We start from the raw sequence: 24,744 nt of genomic DNA on the forward strand, positions 1-24,744 counted from the left end.
TGGCCAGAGCCAGTGTCCTTCCAGAGATCCCTAGATGCTTCCGGATTGGGAAGGCTGTGAGCCGTTTCCGCCGCCATTGCGGATTTTGGACAGAAGATCAGCCATAGCCACTGCTATCCATCGATGCAGTGCAGAAAGCATACACAGGAGGGGGGACGTATTTAACATTTTTCCACTGATATCTCACTTCGGAAACACGATTACCCACAGCATCTTGCCTATTTTAAAACCGTGCTATCGTTTTCACCGACTGGCTCCGACCTACACATTCAGTGAGGAGGTCGTAGCTAGCGCGGTGCTGCTGCTGCCTAGCTAGCTGTACGGCCAGAATTTCAGGACTCCGGAGAAGCTCAAGGAAACAACCATGGCTCAGATCCTGCCTATCCGCTTCCAGGAGCACCTGCAGGTAAGTGGTCGAATCTAGTAGCTATATCGTTTCCTTACATTCTCTTTGATCCCTTCATTTCCCGGCTTAACGGTCGTTTTGACAGCTTGCTAGTTCAGCTAGCGTTAAACGTCAATAACCGCAGCAAATGAATGACCTCCCATCCCCCGTTTAGCCACCAGCTAATAACTAGCTTCTCAGGCTAGCTCCTCATTCATTGTACTGATGCTGTCACTCGCGGCCAGGAGGCGAAACTAGTTAACGACAATCACCTTTTCTGACCTTGAGTGACTATTTATTGGGTTGTAGCGTATGACTGATGCACGGCCACGTTTTGGTCGGTTCAGCGTTATTTCAATATCGAATTAACGTTTGGACCTTGTGAGGCGAGACAGTCGCTGGAATAACATGATTGCATAGTATAGCTGTTTAAAGCATGCTTTATGTTATTGTCATGTGCCCATTTAAGTTATGAGCCGTGAAACCGTGGTCAGCTACAGCCTGACTAGACTCCGAGCTGCTTCACGTCATAGAGAAATGTTATGTCACGACAGGCCATTTTTACTGCTGAAGGGAGAGTCGGGTTATTCTTTAGGGTTTTTCTGACTGAAATGTAACCCATTCATCGCGTTATCTGAAGTGAACCAGGTGGTCCATTCAGTCCGCCAAAAGAATACGATTTTGCTCTGCTGTCCACATTCATATCAGTCAGTCATCTGGTACATCCCAGCTTCTGGCTGTATTGGGTCTACCCAGGGTTCACACAGAAACCTTAAATCAAAGCTTCAACCCCTGTGGAGATCTTGTTTATACTGTGACCCTTGGATGACCTTTTGCCAAGCTTCCTTTTTTTTTTTGTTAACTAAAGGCACAATTGAAATAAGCGTACTTGACATCATCGGCTTTTTACAGTGAAGAATGTACTAGAGATGCACCAGCTATGAATTTCTGGGCCAATAAAAATATATAAACAAACAATTTGCCCTGTGGTCACTGCCCTTGTTGCATTACTACAATATCATTATCTCCCCCTGTTGGTAATGCAATTTCTGCATGCGTGTCCATTTCACGTTTTGGACGGGCAATGCGTGAAATGAACACGGTAGACCAACGTGTCTGTTACACGTTTTGCCGTGATACTGGGTTGCATAATTTGTGATTATTTATTTATTTTTTATTTTTTTTTCAGTCTTTGTTTATCTCATGTTTTGTTTATATGGAATACTATCTATCAAAAAAGCACAGAGATAAAAACAAACCCACTCAATTCAACTTCCCACAACTATACCAGTGTCTGAACAATAAAGACAGATAACGTATGGTTCCATGTTATCAGTGTGTTAAGCCCACATTCTCAGAAGCATTGAGCCTGCAGATAAATTCATTCACGATATTTTTAATAAAGCTTCAAATGTACTGAAACAAGTAATTATAAACACCTCGCTTGAATCTCTGTCTCTCTCTTCAATAATAACATAATAGCATCTTTTTAAGCTACATTAGGTTTTCGTAAACTCACTTTCCTTTCCTTTGTACATACATTTGCATAAGAGGAAGTTCACTTGTGAATACATCACTCAACAATTCCTACAGATATTATCATTACCTGTCATTTGATCTGTAATAAGATGAGCAAGATATTCGACCTTACTACTGACAGTAAGATTGTTATCAAGTTTCAACTCTGGAAATCTTTGTCCTCTTCGGTTCTGCAAATCATTACAGGTCTCTTACGGCCATTGCATGTAATGTTATGTTCTTCAGCATTGGCAGAACATATGTGAATGAGCTGCTGGAGATCAGCACTACTAGTACTGAAGACCACAAGATCATCTGCATACATAATATCAATCTCTAGAATATTACCAACCGTTCTGTCATAAATGTTAAGTATTTTATCAAAGTGTCTTTGAAATGTATCCAGCATAAACATAGATGATCGCTATTAGTAGATATGATCATATTTGCTGATATAAGTCAACAAACTGGGCCTTAGAGTGGGCCTTTGTTAGGAAGCCCTGTTAGCTACTATATAATTATAGTAATATGTGTTAGCTTCTTTAACAGAGGTCTGTACAATTTCTATGTTATTTGTGGACATTGGAAAAATATATTTTATGATTGAGTATCACACATTGGTGATATTGCTTTGGTGAAAGTTCAGAACCTTTTTGGTTAAGGAAAAATCCTGCCAAAGCCGATTTTGTCTTCTATATTGTACTGTGTGCCAAGGGCTGCCATTAAAACAGGTCTTCTCTTCATATGCCAGCTCCAGAATTTGGGGATCAACCCAGCCAACATTGGATTTAGCACGCTTACAATGGAGTCTGACAAGTTCATCTGTGTACGAGAGAAGGTTGGTGAACAGGCTCAGGTTGTCATCATTGATATGGCTGATCCCAACAACCCCATCCGCCGCCCCATCTCTGCCGACAGCGCCATCATGAACCCTGCCAGCAAAGTTATTGCCCTTAAAGGTAAGCCCCCATCTAAAATGCACCGTTGCGCTGTTATCACGTAGTAAGTGTGCTAGGATTTCAAAGCACATGAACTAAAAATTAAGCAGCTAAAATTGGTTTGTACCCTGCTATCTTGATATTTTTGTTTTGTTTTTGTAAAAAGTACACTGGTCCATTTGTGTAAAATTCTTTTGTGTTGTCAGTTATGTAGCCGTCACAGTCTGCTTTTCATTTTGATGTTCATATGTAGATCACCCCATTTCTGTTTGTTGAAAAACGACTAGTAGCTAAATAGTGTGTGTGTACATAGAAATGCAATTGTGCTACATTTAAAATTTGCTGTTTTAGTTCACGTAGCAGTAGCACTAGCACTAGCAAATTGTCATGCTGTCATGAATCCTTTGTCTATTTTGCTTGTTTTTGCTCTTTTTCATTTCTTACTGCTTTCTTATGTTTGCAGACGGTGAGTTGAATTTTATGTATCATGAGTTGTCAGAGTGATCCTGTATGCACTGTCTTGAAATGTTTGCACAGTAATGAAAGTAATTCAAACGAATGTCTGGATTTACAGTAATAAGAGTAGGCGAGCACAACAAAATTAAGACAGTCGCTTAAAGGACCATATCTTTTTTTTTTTTTTTTTTTTTTCCCTTTGTTTTCTGTGTTCACGTGTTTTTTCCATTAGCTACACCGGACATATATTTTATATCACAGTTGACCATTTCTGAACACTGTACCTTATTTTCATACTGTACTGGAGTTAATGACAAACAAATTTAAAAAATATAAAAACCTATGGGTTATACATTTGCATTGGAAAAGTAATAAATTAGACATTATCCTCCCCAGATTTTGTTATTATTTGATAACCAGAGTGTGTGCCTGTGTTGGTCATATAGTCGAATTAATGCACTGACATTGTGGTGAAAACAAATGTAAATCTGTCTACGTCTTCATTACACTGCAACAATAAAACCACAGCCTTCAGTAATACAGTTCTTGAGTTATTTTTAAACTGTCATTCACAACCTGAAGGCATCCACATAGCTGATGAACATCTGAGTCAGAAAGTTGTCTAAACTAAATCAAGATTTTCTGTGACTAACAGTCACAGTCAGGTCAGGTGATTACCTGGAAAAATTGAGATGCCTTGGAAAATGGTTAGTAAGTAATAAAGTGGAACGTGTGTGTAGTAAAAGGGAAAAAACATGCAGAAAACAAAATGATATGGTCGTATTAAAAATGTGAAACTGTCAAAAAAGGATAGCGTGGCAATCACACAGGGATAACAGAATGGTTAATGAGATTTTCCCATTTTAAGGTCAGGCTTCAGGCTTAAGGGTTTTTTGGGGGGGGGTTTTGGTGAGTGTAGGAAAAACAGAATGCTTAAAACAACTGGACTGTGATGTCAGCCTCATATATCACAAAAATGTGCTGCTGAGTGTGCAGGTGCAATTTTGACTGGCTTGCCACTGGGATATCGCAGATATTAACATCAAATGCTCATTGCTTCATTGTCACCTTGCAAATACCGACATTCACGACAGGTTTTCAATAACTGTTCACATTTTCACACTTTCAATGTGTGTGGTGTTACTCTGTTTTAAATGGCATCTAATTGTAATTTTTATTATACCAGAGGATTAGTCATATATATGTGTTAATTTTTTAGGGTTTGGGCACACATTTATATTTTATGTATTCTAGACTAATAATTTTGCACTTTATATCTTGCATTGTAGTTATGCAGGCAGTTTATTTTATTGTGCACTATACCCACAGTATTACCAAAAACTGTTCAGAAATGCCACTATACTGTCAGTCATGCACTTTGTTACCAGTTAAATATGTGGTTTATTTGGTTTGGGCCAGATTGAGACTAGAGCTTATACCTTTGACCAAAAGAATCCAAGTGTCTTTCCTCCAGTGCGACTGAACTGGAGGAAATGAACAGAATGGCTGCGAGTGCATCTGTCCAGCATCCTTCTCATCATCTCATCTGTTTTTGTGCTTTGTGGTCTTACTAATCTGCATTCAGACCCAAACCGCATCCCTTATTTTGGGATTAAATTTCAGCGTGAATCCCCTAAGACCTATGACAACATGACAGGAGTTTAATTTCTTTAGTAGGTTGTGTGGGTGGAAAGCCCAACACAGGTCATTTCGAGCATGCACTGTGGACCATGTCATACTAGTAGGTAGGCAGTAGTTCCTAACTGATCTGGTTTGGATTGAAAAGATTGGTGAAGAATTGAAATACTGAACCAAAACGGTATGAAAGGTCACTGTTGAGCCATCTGAGAAGCAAGGACACCATAATATTGGTGCTATTTCCAATCAAGCTCCGGTACTGCATTAAAAAATGCAACCACCTGCAATTGCATCAGAATGCTAATAAGAGTAACTGATAATGAAATTTGGGGGTCAGTACAGTTTTGAGGGAATAGAAGAAAAATTTAGGTATCAGTTTTCTTGCCAACAGATATTAAGCAACATTGGTCTATACACTGGGCTGGCTCTAGTCTAATTGGAAGAAGACCAATCTGACTGATAGAGCTGTGAGTTTAAAGCTTTTTATGGTAAGGGATTGGGTTATTCCAATCCTCCATTGCTACTGCAAATGAATCTGTTTGTTTCTACGGATATTTAGCCAACAACGTGGCACACCTCATTTAGTTTCTTTGCAATCTTGGCTACCTCTCGCTGTGCCGACCTCGCTGAAATGAATGTGGGAGCTGTATTTCTTTGATGCAGTGCTAAGCACAGTCTGAGTTTCTCTAATAAAAAAAAGGCTAATTAATTGGTGAGCGATTTCATATTATCACAAGAGGGTTGTATAGTTAGATGCACCTGAACGCGTATCACATGAACAGTTTATTGCATCAGATGTTACTGAATGCAGATCCAACATTTTAAGTGGTTGCCCTTTTGTTGGTCTTGCCCCTTGTTTGTTGACACTGGTACTGGCTTTTTGTATGGTCTGTCGGTGTTACACACACACACACACACACACACACACACACACACAAAAAAAACCCCTCCTCAATTACCTGCATTTCCCCCGCAATTGGAAGAGGTATGCCCAATTGATTTCCTCCCAAACTCTGCTGTGGGTTGTGTGCTGTAGCTTTAGTCAGTAGACCGATTCAAGTTTTCTTTTTTTCTATCTCTTTCTAAATGTTACAATCTAAAAATTTTGGAGGGGGTGGGGCTAGCAGCATCCCAGCACGGCTAACGTGTTAACCTCAGCTCTAAATATTTTCAGCTGCAAAGACCCTGCAGATCTTTAACATTGAGATGAAGAGCAAGATGAAGGCTCACACGATGACGGATGACGTGACCTTCTGGAAGTGGATCTCCCTCAACACTGTCGCCCTGGTCACAGACAACGCGGTCTACCATTGGAGCATGGAGGGCGACTCTCAGCCAATCAAAGTGTTCGACCGCCACTCCAGCCTGGCAGGCTGCCAGATCATCAACTACCGCACTGACGCCAAACAGAAGTGGTTGCTGCTCATTGGCATTTCTGCACAGGTGAATTAGCTCGGTTTGCTTTAGCTTCGTAATATTACAATCAAAATAATATTTCAGACAAAATATTAAAATGATGTCAGTGTGTGTGAAATGCATTACATTTGTATTAGTCATTGCAGGGTAAGTTCATGATATAGCAGAATTTATCAGCCTTCAACAGTCTAAAAAACACACAAAAAAAACAATCACAAGCTTTAGTCTGACTTGTGGGCGTTCTCTCCTCCTCAGCAAAACCGTGTCGTTGGAGCCATGCAGTTGTACTCGGTGGACAGAAAGGTTTCTCAGCCTATTGAAGGACATGCTGCTGGATTTGCACAGTTCAAGATGGAGGGCAACACAGAGGAATCGACTCTGTTCTGCTTCGCCGTGCGGGGACAGGCGGGAGGAAAAGTAAGATTTATAATTATTAAGAGAAGCTCAAAGCCTTGTAGCTACAACATAAAGAGATCGGGATGAAGTAATTTTAGTGGAAATTAATACTGATTAGAAAAAGACATTTGGGGTCTTGCTTTGTCTTTTTGTTTTAATTACTTTTTTCTCCCCTAGCTCCATATTATTGAAGTAGGGACTCCACCAACTGGGAACCAGCCATTTCCAAAGAAAGCCGTGGATGTTTTCTTTCCTCCAGAAGCCCAGAATGACTTCCCTGTGGCCATGCAGGTACAAAACCTCCCTCTTCTTTAATCTGAGGCTTTGTTTATTTAGTATATAGTTTGGTATCCTGCTAAAGAGTCTTCCTATCTATACACGTTATATCTCCCTTCCCCTTTCTGTACATCTAGATCAGTTCCAAGCAAGATGTAGTCTTTCTCATCACCAAATATGGCTACATCCACCTGTATGACTTGGAAACTGGAACCTGTATCTACATGAACAGAATCAGCGGAGAGACCATTTTTGTCACTGCCCCCCATGAGCCTACTGCTGGAATCATTGGAGTCAACAGGAAAGGACAGGTACTCAAATGTAAACTTGTGGAATATATTTTGCAGTAGTAAGTCAAGAATGCAATAATGAATGAGCCGCTTATTCATTTCCAGTGGAGCACAGAGCCAAGCTTAGTATAGATATTTCATCTGGGCCTTTCTGCAAGTGAACAGCTTGAATTGTGTTTAATTTTGGATGCAAAATGAGTTGAATAATGTTTTTGGTAGATGTTTTAAATGTGTGACAGATAAAATTAATATATTTCTAATCAGATTGCAATTTTATTTTAATATCTGTGACTACATATTGTTTTTGAAAATCACTTAAAGATATTCTCCAAACCTGGTGTATATTTTTAAACCAGTGTGCACACATATGTGTAGTAGACCAGCAGTCCCCAACCCCCGGCTTCGGACCGGTACTGGTCCGTGAGTCGTTTAGTACCGGGCCGCGAGAGTTGAGGCTCAGGTGTGAAATGTATGGTTTTCAGGGTTTTTATCGGTTTTCAGCATTATTTTGTTATCGTTTTTATCGTTAACTCTGTGTTCCTGGGTCTTTTCACGTGTGTTATGAATAAATCTTCTTTTTTTTCGGTACCGGTACTAGTTTTATTTTGTTGTATTTATCCGCGACACCTTAAAGGCCGGTCCGTAAAAATATTGTCGGGCATAAACCGGTCCGTGGCGCAAAAAAGGTTGGGGACTGCTGTAGTAGACTACTTTCCCTGTGGTATGTTTGTATATCAGCATGGAGCCTTGGGTGTGACCTTGACTGAGGAAATCTCTGAAAATATCAGGCAGTGGCAGCATCTTCAGTGTCAGGCAGCATGTGACACTAGCAGCAGGTGGCCTCAGCTCGGCCAGGCAGACTACGCAGTCTAATCCTGTTATTGCTCTTGGCTCTCACCTGCGGGCCTGCCACACACAGGCCAGTGTGCTACACATGCGCGCGCACATTTCGTGTGCAACTGTGTATGTAACGCTGTGCACGACAGCTTGGGGTAATCCCTGCATGTAATTCAGGAACGTGACGAGTGCAGGTCTCATAATGCAGTTTATTTAACTCAGATTTTTACGCATTGAACTTAATTTCAAACCCAGGTTTTCCAGCAGATACCCTCAGTCACGTGTTTAGAGTCATTCAGGCAGTTTGTATTCACCTGTATGGAGTAGAATATGTGGTGCCTGTCTCTTTTTGTGTCTTTATATCACTGTATCACTTTTTTTATATTCTGCCAGTTTTGCAGCATATCATACTATTTATTATTTAGATTCTTTTGAATGTATGATGTGAATCTTTTATATAGGTTCATTAGTCTTTCAGGAGTGTACAGAATATAAAGACAGTTTAATGTGATCTGAATGAAAGGAAAACGAAACATAAATAACACTGCCTGTTATGCTTTTAGCTTAAATATAAGGGCACTTTTTGTTCCCAGTGTTTTAAAAACAAAGTCAACATGTGGCATGTTACAGTTAATCTGTCACCAGGAATAACACCTGTTAGGCCAGAGTAATACATCATCTCAGCCTCACCTAGCTCCCTGAGCCCTGCTGCATTTATATTGTAAATCAGCAGTCCCCAACCTTTTTTGCACCACGGACCGGTTTATGCCCGACAATATTTTCACGGACCGGCCTTTAAGGTGTCGCGAATAAATACAACAAAATAAAATGATACGACCAAGACAAAAACTGTGGTATTTTGTAAATATAATAATAAACGCAAATTCACTGTGTAATTGTGTAACTTTATTAGCAGCGTCCTCCTGAAACGCGCCAACAACATTGAGCGTAACGTCCTCCTCTCTGCCCCTTAATGCTCTCTGGTCGCTATGGTAACGAGTAAATATTTCTTTCAAAATAAGACGCAGAACTACAACAAAGGAAAAGACCCAGGGAAACGGAGTTAACGATAAAAACCCTGAAAACCATACATTTCACACCTGAGCCTCAAATCTCGTGGCCCGGTACCAAACAACTCACGGACCCGTACGGGTCCATGCCCCGGGGGTTGGGGAACGCTGTTGTAAGGTAACGATGCTTACAATAATAGATAGAGGGAACCCTGAATATCAGATGACCCCCTTATGAGCAAGCAGTGTGAAGGGATATTAAGCAAAAGGAATCTCATTTTCTAAAACCAAAAAGCATCCAAACACCAAACACAGCTCCTTTCTTGGTCTGAAGTTATTTTTGGAGCATCGCTGTTCGCGTCTCCTCCATCTGTCTTTACTTTTCTCAGCCTCCAGCTGTAGGATTTCCCATCATGTTATGTGCGAGCGTAATTTTGTAAATGTGCAATAATTAGTTTTAGAAATAGTTAAGGCTTTACAAACTATTGAGTGCCGTGGTGTTTTCCCTGATTGAGAGAGAATTAATTGTGAATGGATAATTGTTGTTTTTGTATACATTTTTGCATCATGTGATTAGAACAGCAAGAACAGTGCAGTGAATACAGGTCTGCTGTCATTAGTGGCAGTCAGTAACATTTAAACGCCTTTAAAAGTCACAGTAAATGTGTTTTGTCGCGGTTCAGTTCTAATTCTGTCAGGCGGGCAATTACCACCAGTACAGCTAGCATACGCCACAGCACAAATATCAGTGTTAAATAGCTAGCAAAGACAACAGCTGTTTAAAAAGTATGAACAGCTTCTAACTAACTGTAAAGGAAGTTGGGTGTTATCAATTACACATGCGTTTATGTGCACATTTGATTTTCCAGGTGTTGTCGGTATGCGTGGAGGAGGAAAACATCATTCCATACATCACCAATGTGCTCCAGAACCCAGACCTTGCGCTCCGAATGGCTGTACGCAACAACCTCGCTGGTGCTGAGGAGCTGTTTGCTCGCAAGTTCAACACCCTCTTTGCAGCAGGAAATTACTCAGAAGCTGCCAAGGTGGCAGCGAATGCACCCAAGGTACTGCCATTGTGCTTCTGTGCACTGAGACTGTGAGTCTAAGATTTCAGTAGCTTATATAACAATGAAAACCAAAGAGAATTTGTAAAAACAAGTTTAGATATTGCTTCCAAAATTGTTTAAAGGGAGTACAGCCTGCGCGCTACTTTTATTTCTTTTTCACGTATTTTACCTTTATTTTTTTCAATGGGCTAAGAAGTTTCCATCCTACCTCTCCAGGGTATCCTGCGAACCCCAGACACCATCCGTAGGTTCCAAAGTGTTCCCGCCCAACCAGGCCAGACGTCTCCCTTGCTTCAGTACTTTGGCATCTTGCTGGATCAAGGCCAACTTAATAAGTTTGAGTCTCTGGAGCTCTGCAGGCCTGTCCTTCAGCAGGGCCGAAAGCAGCTACTGGAGAAATGGCTAAAAGAGGATAAGGTATGTGTTTAGTGGTTGGTTTTAAAGTGGACAGTCTTTATCGTAAGTTTAAATATTTATATCTCAATTTCATCTATCATGTCATAGAGTAAAAAAAAAAACTCAGACCATGTATAATCAGAGTGCTACTCTGACTCACTGAATCACATAAATCATTTAGTATAAAGCAGAAGATCATCTAGGCCAGTGAAACCCAGATTCCCTTTTTTTGTTTTTTCCACTGTACCATGGCAGGTCACTGTTATAGTTTCTAACCCTTCTGTTTGTGTTTGCAGCTGGAATGTTCTGAGGAGCTCGGAGACTTGGTGAAGTCTGTAGATCCAACTCTCGCCCTCAGTGTCTACCTCAGAGCCAATGTTCCCAATAAGGTCATTCAGTGCTTTGCAGAGACTGGCCAATTCCAGAAGATTGTCCTCTATGCCAAGAAGGTTTGTGATGACTGACTTGGTAAATAAAAGATCATGGGCTGTAATATGGTTCACAGTGTTTTGTTTTGTTTTTTAATACGCCTACATCACAGATGGGGAGCATCTCATACATAGCACTGCTATCCTTACATGTCTGTCATCCTTGTAGGTGGGCTACACTCCAGACTGGATCTTTTTGCTAAGGAACGTAATGCGGATCAGTCCAGAGCAAGGTCTTCAGTTCTCTCAGATGCTGGTTCAGGATGAAGAGCCACTTGCTGACATTACACAGGTAGAAATAAAGATTTTTGGGGAGTCACGTGGCTAAAAGATACTATGACTATGATCTGAATAGTAGTTATTCTCACAGTTGTAGCTGAGCACATGATTGCAAAAATACCCCACACCTCTGCGATGTGTAGCAACACAACCAAGATTTTGAGAGTTTAACATCTGCGGTTTCTCTGTTATTCAATTTTCCAGATTGTTGACGTATTCATGGAGTACAACCTGATCCAGCAGTGCACGTCCTTCCTACTAGATGCCCTGAAGAACAACAGACCCATGGAGGGACCATTGCAGACGCGCCTGCTAGAAATGAATTTGGTCCATGCACCACAGGTACATAAACATGTAGATACATCAGGTCCAGACAGGCCAGATTATTTCATTTACCAGTGACCAGTAGGTCTCACCTAAACTAAAACGGCGCTCTAGCTTTCTTTCCCCAACTTTTCTTTCACAACAGATCAAATCCTTGCTGTTTACAGTCATGTTTGGATTTCAGTGTCTGTGTGTGACAGGCCCTGTCTGTGTGCCATTTGTTGCAGGTTGCAGATGCCATTCTGGGTAACCAGATGTTCACCCACTATGATCGCGCTCACGTGGCACAACTGTGTGAGAAAGCAGGCCTCCTGCAGAGGGCGCTGGAGCATTACACTGACTTGTATGATATTAAACGAGCAGTGGTGCACACACACCTTCTCAACCCAGAGGTACGACCCAGATCGAGAATATAAAATTGCTGTTGTGGTTTGCGGTGATTGTCTTTGTGTCGCTGATGATTTTCTATTTATCTCTTCAGTGGTTGGTGAATTTCTTTGGCTCCCTGTCTGTGGAGGATTCCTTGGAGTGTCTGAGGGCCATGTTATCTGCCAACATCCGGCAGAACCTGCAGATCTGTGTGCAGGTCGCCTCCAAATACCACGAGCAGCTCACTACTCAATCCCTCACTGAACTGTTTGAGTCATTCAAGAGCTTTGAGGGTTAGTGGGGAAGGTGCAAAAAAAAACCAAAACCCAACGTGTCTTTTGTTTTACTACTTTTGCTAATTCTTAGTTTTTTTGCTTTGAAGGTTTGTTCTATTTCTTGGGCTCCATTGTGAACTTCAGCCAGGATCCTGAAGTTCACTTCAAATACATTCAGGCCGCGTGCAAAACAGGCCAAATCAAAGAGGTGGAGAGAATCTGCAGAGAAAGCAATTGCTACGACCCCGAACGTGTGAAGAACTTCCTCAAGGTCCGTGCAGAAAACAGTTATCTGCAAAATAAACCTGTGATTTTTCCGTCTGTCAACATTTTATTGTGTTTTTTTTCCTTAATAGGAAGCCAAGCTTACCGACCAGCTGCCGTTAATCATCGTGTGTGACCGCTTTGATTTCGTCCACGATCTGGTCCTGTACCTGTACCGCAACAGCCTACAGAAATACATTGAGATCTATGTGCAGAAGGTACATTAATACACCCAGAAGAGCAAATAAAAGTCAGCCTACATGCTTTTTTTAATTATGACTCAAAACTCCATCCTTTTACTCATTTATTCTCTCTCGACCCATCTTAACTTTATACTTTTATTGGTCTACCTCTCTCTGCTCAAGTGTGTCATAATTCTGTTGTCATTTATTCCAGGTGAACCCGAGCCGTCTGCCAGTAGTCATTGGTGGATTATTGGATGTGGACTGTGCCGAAGATGTAATTAAGAACCTGATCATGGTGGTGAGAGGACAGTTCTCCACAGATGAACTGGTCGCTGAAGTGGAGAAAAGAAATCGGTGAGAACCAAAAGTATTAAAAGTGCACAGCCAAAGAGGAATCGCTCACTCAGCAGTCTAACTCAACCTGTAGGGTTAAACTGGTCCTTTCCCTTCATGATATTCTGTCAAAGCCTGTGACACGTTTACTGTGCCTCCTTCTCCAGCCTGAAGTTGTTGCTGCCTTGGTTGGAGGCTCGTATTCATGAAGGTTGTGAGGAGCCTGCAACCCACAACGCCTTGGCCAAGATCTACATCGACAGCAACAACAATCCCGAGCGTTTCTTAAGGGAGAACCCTTACTATGATAGCCGTGTGGTGGGCAAGTACTGTGAAAAGAGAGACCCCCACCTGGCCTGCGTGGCTTATGAAAGAGGACAGTGTGACCAGGAACTCATTCACGTGAGTTTAAAAACAAATCATTTTAACTGGAAGGCGAAATTCCAGGTCATTAGTAATACGAGGTGTTTATTGGCCTTTTATTTCAAATATTTTCGTTCTGCTTCAGGTGTGCAATGAGAACTCACTGTTCAAGAGTCTGTCCCGCTACCTTGTACGCCGCAAGAACCCAGAGCTGTGGGCAAGTGTGCTGTTGGAGACCAACCATTACAGAAGACCACTCATTGACCAGGTGTGACTTTTTACTATCTCTGATACTAAATCATGCCACTTAAACTAGTGTATTATTAAAAGAGTTTCCATTAGCTTGCATACTGTAAACCAATCATCAGCTGTTATGCATCATGTTTGTTGTCGGTCTCTGCTGCAGGTCGTCCAGACAGCCTTATCAGAGACCCAGGATCCAGAGGAGGTGTCAGTCACAGTCAAGGCCTTCATGACCGCCGACCTTCCTAACGAGCTCATCGAGCTTCTGGAAAAGATTGTGCTGGATAATTCTGTCTTTAGCGAGCACAGGTAAGAGTCTTAATGTTGTTCTTTTTTTATTTAACCCTGCATATCCAAGATTTAGACATCACAGAGTCCCCTGCTCATAGTTGTTGTTCCAGTGACGAACACTGAACTTGCAAAGCATTTGATATATTTAATAATGCATTTAGTGAAAGGCTTGTATCTTGTTGATTTCAGAAACCTTCAGAATCTCCTCATTCTGACTGCCATTAAAGCTGATCGGACACGCGTCATGGAGTACATTAACCGTCTGGACAACTACGACGCCCCAGACATTGCAAACATTGCCATCAGCAATGAGCTGTTTGAGGAGGCCTTTGCTATATTTAGAAAATTTGATGTCAACACTTCTGCTGTGCAGGTGCCCGCTTTCATTATTAACTACAACCTGTTTAAAGCTTTTAAACACCTTGTTTTTGTCTTAATTCAGAGCGTGCTAACAGCCCTCAGAGTTTTGCAGTTCATTTTGATATTCAGCGATCTGAACGTTTGCTGCTGTCCAGGTCCTGATCGAACACATCGGCAACCTGGACAGAGCTTATGAATTCGCTGAACGCTGCAATGAGCCCCCAGTTTGGAGTCAGCTGGCAAAGGCACAGCTTCAGAAGGGCTTGGTGAAAGAAGCCATCGACTCCTACATTAAGGCTGATGATCCCTCGGCCTACATGGAGGTGGGACAAGCTGCAGCCCAAAGCGGTGAGATGATCTCTTTCAGTTTTTTAAAACTAAGATCTAAGGAACTTTATCACTTACCTTATTGTTTTATTTAATCAAGATACTTAAATGGCGTAATGTTAAATATGCAGTAGATAAGTGTGTCCATGATGCTTATGGTAGTTCATTTTGTGTGCAGGAAACTGGGAGGACCTGGTGAAGTTCCTGCAGATGGCTCGAAAGAAAGCCCGCGAATCATATGTTGAGACAGAGTTGATCTTCGCCCTGGCCAAGACCAACCGCTTGGCCGAGCTGGAAGAGTTCATCAACGGACCCAATAATGCTCACATTCAGCAAGTAGGTCCTGGGACACACACACACACACACACACACACACACACACACACACACACACACACACACAGTCTTACATACAGCAGTTCCCAGTTAATTCTTTACCCCCTGTTTACAATTACAGCTGCTTCGCTGGTCTAACTTAATTTGTTCATCTTCCATTAGGTCGGTGATCGTTGCTATGACGACAAGATGTACGAGGCAGCCAAACTGCTTTACAATAATGTGTCAAACTTTGGCCGTCTGGCCTCCACTCTGGTTCACCTGGGAGAATACCAGGCAGCTGTGGACGGTGCCCGCAAGGCTAACAGCACCCGCACCTGGAAGGAGGTGAAGGAGATCAGTTTCGTTTTTGAAAGTATAAAGAGTGAGATCAAGTTCAAGCCTTATGTTTAAAACACAAACTCACTCGACTGACCTAATTTTAACACCTGTGTTTTGTTTTTTCCTCTGCTCTTTCAGGTGTGTTTTGCTTGTGTAGATGGGAAGGAGTTCCGTCTTGCCCAGATGTGTGGCCTGCATATTGTTGTCCACGCTGATGAACTGGAGGAGCTCATCAACTACTACCAGGTATGTGGGGTACCTGTTGGCCAAACACCATGGTCTTTCAATGAATGATAAGTAGGTGAGCATGTATACTATCACTAATCTGGAATAAATAACAGTCAATAGTCATATAAGCCTGAGGATCGCAGGGTTTTCAGTTTTCCCCAGCTTACAGATGGTATATTGTTTTCCTGCGCCTCAGCACACTATATGTACAGACTTGAGTTTTGTTTATGATGGTTCAAGGGCCTCAAAATAACTTCCCAGATTGTGTAGGGGAGCGAGATTAAGGGTTATAGTTGTGTCACTCCAGGACCGTGGTTACTTCGAGGAGCTGATCACCATGCTAGAGGCTGCCCTTGGGTTGGAGCGTGCTCACATGGGCATGTTCACTGAGCTGGCTATCCTCTACTCCAAATTCAAACCCCAGAAGATGAGGGAACACCTGGAGCTCTTCTGGTCCCGTGTTAACATTCCAAAGGTGGGTGTGAGAAAAGGATTTAGTATGAGCTTTACAGCCAAGCAGATTTTGGCAGGAATCTGATGAAATGCATCACAATACACGGACTGCAACTGCAGTTCAGTATAATGTGATTGTTTTAAACATTTTAACAAAACTATATCTAAAGAATTAGGATTTCAAAAGAAGTAAAGTATATAAACTCCTCAGAGGAACAGCATCTACAACTTTGACAGCTTCAGTAACGTCCATAAACCTGCATTCGTTTTTAATTATTAATTGTTAAAACTGTTAATTCCCAAGTGTATTTTTCTTTTACACCACTGCTGCACCACATGAGCTGTAAAAGGCAAAGTTTTAAAATGTTAAATTTGACTTCATGTCTGTGTGCGTGTCAGGTTCTCAGGGCAGCCGAGCAGGCCCACCTCTGGGGAGAACTTGTGTTCCTCTATGACAAGTATGAGGAATATGACAATGCCATCATCACTATGATGAATCACCCAGCTGACGCCTGGAAGGAAAGCCAGTTCAAAGACATTGTCACTAAGGTACAAAACATAATTTAAAAGCATATGATAGTGCTAACAATTTCTTCTCTTGACAGGAATACAGCACAGAGCTGCCTTTTTTTTTTTTTTCTTTTTCAAAAAACCTTGTTTAACTTGATTATGTTTGTCATAGGTGGCTAACGTTGAGCTGTACTACAAGGCCGTCCAGTTTTATCTCGAGTTTAAACCACTGCTGCTGAATGACCTTCTTATTGTCCTCTCTCCAAGACTGGATCACACACGTGCTGTCAACTTCTTCAGCAAGGTCAGTATGATTTTCTTTGACTGTTTCTTTGGTTCAAATCAAAAGATCAAGACTTTTGCTGGACTGAAAAATGATAAACATTTCTGTTTGTTCAGGTGAAACAGCTGCCTCTGGTTAAACCTTACCTAAGGTCTGTCCAGAATCACAACAACAAGTCGGTGAATGAAGCACTTAACAACCTCTTCATCAATGAGGAAGACTATGCGGTATGAATTCATTTTGTCAGTTGGGTCTTATAACATGTGCTGTGCTCTGATGTTGAATTACAAGAGAGACTCTGTGTTATTGTTAATTCCAGCAAGCGCACATTTAAAACGTTACAGTTGTTCCGCATCTTGCTTTTTCGGCCTTATCTCACAATTGTTTCTCTGTGTTACTCAGGCGCTGCGCACTTCCATCGATGCTTACGACAACTTCGACAACATCTCGCTCGCCCAGAGCCTGGAGAAGCACGAGCTGATTGAATTCAGGAGGATCGCAGCCTATCTTTTTAAAGGCAACAACCGCTGGAAACAGAGTGTCGAGCTCTGCAAGAAGGACAAGCTCTACAAGGTGCGTGGGTAAAAAAATTAACAAATGAGTTGCAGGAGAAATGTACGTTCCTCAAAGCAATGTAAATATAAATTTTACATTTGAGCGTGGAAACTAACGATTAGGTGTGTCAGTTTGTTGACCTGGTCTTTTTTCTGCAGGATGCCATGCAGTACGCATCAGAGTCCAAAGACACCGAGCTGGCAGAAGAGCTCCTGGCTTGGTTCTTGAAGGAAGACAAGAAAGAGTGTTTTGCTGCCTGCCTATTCACCTGCTATGACCTGCTGCGGCCCGACGTAGTACTGGAGACTGCCTGGCGACACAACATCATGGACTTCTCCATGCCGTACTTCATCCAGGTCATGAGGGAGTATCTCACTAAGGTGGGTTGGCCAGAGGTAATGAGGATTAGGACAAAGTAAATGACTTTATGATAAGGCCTCCAAAGGGAGAAAAGCATCTCATGTTATAGACCCAATTTACAATTGTAAGGTCAAAAGTTTACATACACTCATCATGGGTATGAATGTCATTGCAGCTAAGTGATTTCTTTGAGCTGTTCACTTTCCAGGGTTGAATGATTGTACAGCATACATCTTTAATATTTTTAAAAACAAGAATTGGGTACACACGTTTGAATTTATTTTGTATTTTCTATATTTTAAATAGGTTTGAGGTCGGGGCTTTGGAAAGGCCATTCCAGAAACGTATTTTAAGTCTGCTTTATTCATTCCGGAAACAGTTCTGATGTGTTTTTAGGATCATTTTCCTGTTAGAACATGAAATTCTGTCCAAGTTTCAATTGTGTAGCTGATTTAAGATGAAGGTGAAGAACATGGAGATAATCCTCCTCCTACATTATTCCATACACGTTGTGCAATGTACCAGTACTACTGGCATCAAAACAGCCACAGAGCATGATGCCACCACCACCATGGTTGACAGCTGGTACATTGGTCTTATGTTTAAAACCCTCACCTTTACTTCTCCAAAAATACTCCTCGTCATTATAGCCAAAGGCTATTATAGCCAAAAGGCTTTGTCTTGTCTGATCATAAAGCTTTTAATCAGAAAGCATTTGTCTTGTTTATGTGGGAAGCTGTAAATGTTACTCAAGCTTGAAGGTGTTGATTTTGGAGCAGGGGCTTCTTTCTTGGTCAGCACCCTGTGTCCATGGTGATGTTAAACTTGCTTCACAGTAACAAGTGTTACTGGTGTTCCAGCAGTTTCCAGCTCATGACAGGCTTGTGGTGGTTTCTGGGTTGTTCCTGAACATCCTAACCCATTTCCTCTCATCTGAGGGTGACAGCTTGGGTCTACTTCCAGACTATAATATAATATAAAAGTAATAATAATATATATATATATATAAATGTAATAATTTAGAAATGGGAAGAGTTTTGTAAGAGACCTTCCCAAATTGTCTTCACTGAGTTATTTGGACTTTCCAATTGTTCTATTGGTCAACCCAATGAGTGCTGTCAAACAAATCCTTTTCATGCTGGTAAAGAGAAACGACTAATTGGAGTCAATTCTGATCACTAATGAGAAGTTAATAGGTCTTGGTCTTGTCAAGTTAAAAGACACTGTGGAACCAGATTTAAGTGAGTGTATGTGAATTTTTGACTCCGTCTAAATGAGAGAAAATCCTAAATAAATTCAAACTTGTGCACCCGACTCTTGTTTTTTAAAATCATTAAAGATGTATGCTGTACAATCATTCCACCCTAGAAAAAGAACATTAAAAGCCCAAAGTAACCATGACATTCATGCCCATGATGTGTGTTTGTGTGTGTGTCCAAACATCTGACCACAACTGTATAAGGAGATGCAGAGATGTTTCTTCCACTGTTAGAATTAAAGACTTGTGAAATAGTAAATTAGTCCCATCGTCCCTTCAGCCATCTGTGGAAGACCAAGAAAAATCTTGAGAAATCTTTTCTCTGATTAGTGCCCAGGATTTCCATCCATCTGTTACAAGAAACAGTAGCAGCAGCTAAAATGTTTGCAAATACTGTTGGACTCTCAACAGTATCGCACAGTTAAAGCCCCCACCTCCCAGTACTGCCAGTTCTTTCCTTCATTCATGTTCATCTTCCTTTGCATCTGTCAGTCACCATGTGTCATCACTGGTGTTTTCCTTTTTTCATTTGGGTTTCCATCTATTCAAGCTGCTTTTCCATACAAATGTGTTACGGAGGAGATTCATAACTGCTGTGTGACTCATAACGCCATTTATCTCTGTTACATGGCAAGCAAAGCCCACACGAAAGAGAAACACCTGATTGTTTCATAACAGCCCGCAGACACGAGTGAAGCATTTACACATTTATGTTCCAGTTTTTGATGATAAATTCAAAATAATTCAGTCTGTTATTTAAGCTGTTAAAGACACAAAGTGATTGTGTCAAGTTAAATGAAGGGATTGTGTATATCTGGGTCTTTTTTAGCGACATAGAGTAGCCATGTTGTTTATACTTGTCTAAAAAGCGAGGTGCAAGTTCACAGAAGCAGGTTTGATCTCAAGTGTGCATTTGTATCAAAAGTGGCATTAATTACCCGCATCACTCGTAGGATTTTTGTATTTCTTCTTTAAGTGACAAGTCCTCTGTTTGCTCTCTCTCTCTTTTTCTCTCTGTCACTTTCTATTTTGGGAGACTCCCATTTGTTTTTTCCTCCCTAAGTTGCCTCTCTGAATTTCCTTTCCAGGTTGATGCGATAAAGGAAAAGGTGAAAGTCCAATCCATTTTCTAATCATTCTTTTTGACCCTGTCTCCTGTCCTGTAGCCTGTAGTTTGGAGCAGTAAAACTAGTACAAACTGCATGTCCCCTCCCCTCCCGTCCCGTCCCCTCTCCCATGTCACTCTCTGCTGCTTCTGACTGTAAATTCCACATCTCCACTAGACCACCTACCAACCCACGAGACTCCAGAGCGGGGCTCTTCACACCCATCAAGAGCCCTGATCGGCTTGCTGGTGTGTCCGTGACAGCTTGAGTTTTGCCTAAGGCCAGGAATCACAGAACTGATTGGTGAATTGGACACGTAGCTGACAGCTAAACTCAGATTAATTGCTGATTCAGCTCCTGAGACTTTATGACACTTCCACAGTAATTTTTTGAAGATCTGTTATAGCAGTGCAACGGTGACGGCCACCTCCCGCAGCTGAAAGTAGCTTCAGAGTCTCTCAGGTGGTCTCTGTCAGTCTGCCTCTTAGAGAAAGCCCTTTCACATATTTGTGTCAGACATGCAACCGAGCCCTCGACTGAAGCCAGCATGCTTATCAGCTCTCCTCGGCCGTGGGTGAATAGTGCCACTCTGCTTAGCTCCCCTCACCTGCTGTGGGTCAAGTCCTTTTTCTGAGATTTGTAGATTCATTCCTGTTTTACTGTCTCGTACTTCTGCTCAGCTGCGCTCTACTGCTAACAACTTTATTTCAGGAAGCAGATGTGTTTATACTGTCGATGTTCTAGGTTTGCCTTTTTTTGGTTTTAATCAAATAGTGGGAGGATATTGTACTGTTTAAACAGTGGTGCGTTAGCATAGACTGCAGCTGAGTGTAATATTAGCATTAGAGGAGCCACAGAGGCTCCATTTTAACAAAGTATTTCTTTTCTGTTGTTTTCTGTCTGTCTGTACTTATTTCAGTGCTATAGTTAAAATACTGGCATTAGAAACCATAAATGTTAGCCTGTTACATGCATTTTTAGAGGGGTGTATTTTTCTCTGTTTCTTTGAGTATTCTTGCAAAGTGAGCTCGCTTCTCTTCAAGCGACAAATTGCTTTCATGGGTCAGGGAATAAAATCTGTAGTCCGGGTGTATCCACTGGGGAGAAAAAATTCAGAACTTGTAAAAAACGACCAGCATGCATTTCCCTCCTCTTCCCTTGGTAGCATCAGCTGCACTCAGGCCAGGCTAAGAGACATGTTGTTGGCTGTGCCTGCTTCTTGGAAACGTTGAACTGGCTGTACAGTACCATCCCCTCCACCCTGTCGTTCACACTCCCTCCACTTTGGCTCTCTGCTTCTCTGTCTTTCTCTCATGCACTCCTCAAGAAATAAATGACTAAACTGCTGCTTCAGCATGTCTCTAATAAATCGACACACTTTTCTTAAAACGGCCTCTTAACTAGATCGACTGATGTTTTTCTTTTTTACTAGTAAACCAGACAGTATGTAGAGAACTGAACCCAAAACCACCATGAGAGGAAATCCATCCCCTTTTTTTAATTTGATTTATTTATTTTACATCATTTAGCACAGTTTTAAACTTATCTCATCTGCAATGCACGCTGGCGTAGCCGAGAGCACTGATGGTAATATCTGAAGCTTCCTGCTGGCTGCTTAATTCTCTGAATTGTTTCAACTCTATCTTTTGTCCTCTGACTATCATTGTCTGCCTCTGAGCTTCATCACCAAAGAAAAAATAATAATGGGAAGTTTGAGAAAGTTTATTCTCAAGGCTTTTACAGGTTTTACAGAGCTGTTTACACCCAGGCAGGGAGTTAAAGATACGATATGTAGCATGTTAGCTGCACAATAAATAATATTGAAGTGAACAAAAGTGAATGTCTGATTTTCAGGCTTTAGAAAAGGTAGAAAAGTCTGGGAGGCTTCGTCCAATCACACCTCTTTTCTGGTAAAGGTCAGGTGAGTAGTAAAAAAAAAAGGAATTAAGAGCCTTCATCGCATGATTGGAAGGAGGAAGCAAGGGGTTATCAATCTATATATATTTACCTTTTCATTTTATTTGACTTTGTTTTACATAATTTGCCTGTATATAATGGCCACTTTCACCTGTAAAAGTGTTAAATCCTGGAAACACCCAGTTCTTACTGGTGTGGATTGGCATTTGTGTTTTCAGAACACACTGGATGCTAAGCTAGGAAACAAACATGACGACAGATCCAAGCAGGTTGGTTAGTATACGACAGTAATTTTTTTTTAAAAAGACATAAAAATGAGGTTAAGTTAAAGAAGAGTAAAAGGTGATAGTGAGATGGTTGAAATGACGTAGTTGTGTTCTGGAAGAAAAGCCTGATGTGAGGGTGTTTGCACTGGTGCAGGGTGGGTTCTCTACATACTCACACTTGTTCAACATGTTAGAGTAGATGTTTTTGGGTGGCTGGATGGTGGGACCATTATTACCCAGTAGCTGTTTGTCTTTGTCTCCCCTCCTTACTCCCTAATTCGTTTCACACTAAGTGGATGTCCATAAGGTAGAGTGCTGTATAGAGTAGCCAGTAGCTCTGTAGTTGTAGTTATTCCTCTTAGGCTCCTTAGCGAGGCCTGCTTCCCGCAGCCTGTTTTTATTTAAATCTGGACTGTAATCGTCTTCGCCTGTCAGGAATGGTCCCATCCGTCAGCCAGTGAAATAACCCAGAGGTCAGTTTTTACAAACCCTTGCTCTTCAAGAGCCCCATCGTCTTCACTTTAACTGAAGTGTGACACATCCGCTGTCGTCGTGTGCCCCCACAGGTGGACAAACTCGAAGCCTCCGAGTCTCTGAGGAAACAGGAAGAGCAGGCTACAGAGTCTCAACCCATTGTTTACGGTAAAAAAGGCCACATGTTCAAAACTGGATCACAGTAGTGCTTTTTGAGGATAGATTTAATAGTTTGATCGCAGCTGTGGTGTTTTTAAGTACTCTTGGCGTTGTCTTGCAGGCACACCCCAGCTTATGCTCACAGCAGGGCCCAACGTGCCCGTGCCTCCTCAGCAGCCCTACGGCTACGGCTACACAGCAGCACCCGGCTACGGCCAGCCGCCACAGACCGCCTTCGGTTACGGCATGTGAACACCCAACTACCTACATCCTCCCCCACCACAACTCAACCCAACACCTTCCTTCCATCTGTCCTCCCTCCTTTGTGTTCCTCACCAGCTTCCCATGGTCTTCTACTCACAACAGGGGCCACAAGCAAGCAACAGCCCACTCTCGTTTCTGGCACTATTTTTTTATTCTGTCGTCCTGTTCCAAGAGAAAACATTTAACTGCATCGAAGGACTTTTATTTGTATTGTTTGAAAGAAATTGGACCACACGTTTGTTTTTTTCCACATTCCATATTTATGACTACTTATTAAGATATTTTTGTGTGGTTTTGTTTTGTTTTGGTTTTTTTTGTTAATGTTAAAATTTTTTATTGGTTTATGGAGAAGTGGACTTGCTCAAGCTCAGCAATGAGCCTTTGAAGTAGGTGGAGGAGCATTGGATTTTGCACTCATGAAGAAATTAATGTAGAAGAGCTCTTACTTTTGATGTACTGAACATGTGGACAGCTTACATTGTCTCGTTTGTCTGTATAATGCATTTCATCATTGTATATTCTGAGGAAAAAAGGTTACATATAATATTGAACATATATTGCCATTTCAGTGGCTATAGCTAGCAACACTAAGTAATGATAGTATATTCTGCACAGGCGTGTAGCTTTATGGAGTTTTAAATGCATACAGACGTATGTCACTGTGTGACTGGGAGTGTGTGTATGTGTGTGTGTGTGTGTGTGTGTGACCTAAAGGTCTGAATAAGAATTTTAACCCCCCTCTCTCTCTCTGCCTGTACTGGGCTTCTTCACTCCACCCATCTAGATATTAGCTCTCCCTCATTAGCTCCATGTATTAAGGTGACCTCTTGTGCTGTGTACAGTGCTTGTGTGAGACTGTATCTGTGTATGTGCAAGGACGGGACCACGGCCACTAAACCCCAGGGCCCCTAACCGTACCGTGTGTATGTATTTACTCTGAACCCTTTTCGTGCTGAGGTCCGTGTATGCCAGGTGTTGTGGTGTTCCCCTCGGTCACCGTTACTTTTTTTTTTCTCTTTTTCTTTTTCCTCCTCGCGTGTACAGATGTGAAGAATTGAAAACTTTTAGATGGAGACCCCCACCTCTCTGTCGTCCATCCCCTCCCCTGTCTTGTTACCTCCTTTGTTAATGCTTAGTGGCAAGAACAAAGAAAGAGGCAGAGGAAGACAGGCTGGTGGAACGTTTAGTGTTTTAACGACAGCTCGATTAGCTCCATAAACACTCCTGTAGGTTGTGTGTTTAGATGGTTACGATGAAGAAATTTACTAAGTCTCCGTACATCCAGTTCTCTGTCAAGAATGGTTTGAAATAAGAGCCTGTTACTTACCTTGATGTACTTAACTTCCTTACATGCTTTAAGCTGTGTGTGTAAAGTGTCATCCTAACCCTGACATAAGTTGAATTCCTTTCTGTTGTCATGCATATTATTAATAAAGGGGATCTGTCATTGATAAGTGGAAGAATATGACTTAATTGAAAGGGAACTACTAGCCTAAATAAAAACTAAAAATTGTACCCAGTCTCTGTGTGTGAGATGAATTCATAATGTGGGAAAAAAGTTGATTCTTTTTCCAATATACATAAAAC

General features: G+C 41.6%; 1 protein-coding gene across 5 annotated transcripts; it reads left to right on the top strand.

Moving 5' to 3' along the window:
- On the top strand, positions 1 to 24,672 carry LOC116330327 (clathrin heavy chain 1). 5 transcript variants are annotated; one of them, XM_039622877.1, is made up of 33 exons: positions 5 to 406; positions 2,655 to 2,862; positions 6,110 to 6,378; positions 6,607 to 6,768; positions 6,925 to 7,038; positions 7,161 to 7,334; positions 10,030 to 10,227; positions 10,447 to 10,647; positions 10,923 to 11,075; positions 11,224 to 11,346; positions 11,538 to 11,675; positions 11,885 to 12,049; positions 12,139 to 12,319; positions 12,409 to 12,572; positions 12,658 to 12,783; positions 12,962 to 13,104; positions 13,251 to 13,485; positions 13,592 to 13,714; positions 13,853 to 13,998; positions 14,170 to 14,353; positions 14,496 to 14,688; positions 14,846 to 15,003; positions 15,166 to 15,330; positions 15,463 to 15,570; positions 15,860 to 16,027; positions 16,405 to 16,554; positions 16,688 to 16,819; positions 16,915 to 17,025; positions 17,201 to 17,371; positions 17,512 to 17,733; positions 20,060 to 20,080; positions 22,827 to 22,902; positions 23,015 to 24,672. In XM_039622877.1, the coding sequence occupies exons 1-33, from the start codon at positions 365 to 367 to the stop codon at positions 23,143 to 23,145; spliced, it is 5,055 nt and encodes a 1,684-aa protein (XP_039478811.1). In that variant the 5' UTR covers positions 5 to 364; the 3' UTR covers positions 23,146 to 24,672. The 5 variants fall into 5 exon arrangements, with proteins under 5 accessions (XP_031608462.2, XP_039478812.1, XP_039478811.1 ...); XM_031752602.2 differs by lacking the exons at positions 22,827 to 22,902; positions 23,015 to 24,672 and adding an exon at positions 20,255 to 21,430 and having other exon boundaries at positions 1 to 406; XM_039622878.1 differs by lacking the exons at positions 22,827 to 22,902; positions 23,015 to 24,672 and adding an exon at positions 20,997 to 21,430 and having other exon boundaries at positions 1 to 406.
- The last annotated feature ends 72 nt before the right edge of the window (positions 24,673 to 24,744 follow it).

Source organism: Oreochromis aureus, linkage group 14, assembly GCF_013358895.1.
Source record: "Oreochromis aureus strain Israel breed Guangdong linkage group 14, ZZ_aureus, whole genome shotgun sequence".
NCBI classification, from domain to species: domain Eukaryota; kingdom Metazoa; phylum Chordata; class Actinopteri; order Cichliformes; family Cichlidae; genus Oreochromis; species Oreochromis aureus.

Excerpts from the sequence above, each read along its gene's own strand:
- LOC116330327 (XM_031752604.2), top strand. The coding sequence starts at position 365 with ATGGCTCAGATCCTGCCTATCCGCTTCCAGGAGCACCTGCAG. Across the intron at positions 6,769-6,924 it reads GGGGACAGGCGGGAGGAAAA|CTCCATATTATTGAAGTAGG; the intron begins GTAAGATTTATA and ends TTTCTCCCCTAG. Across the intron at positions 12,320-12,408 it reads GTCATTCAAGAGCTTTGAGG|GTTTGTTCTATTTCTTGGGC; the intron begins GTTAGTGGGGAA and ends TTTGCTTTGAAG.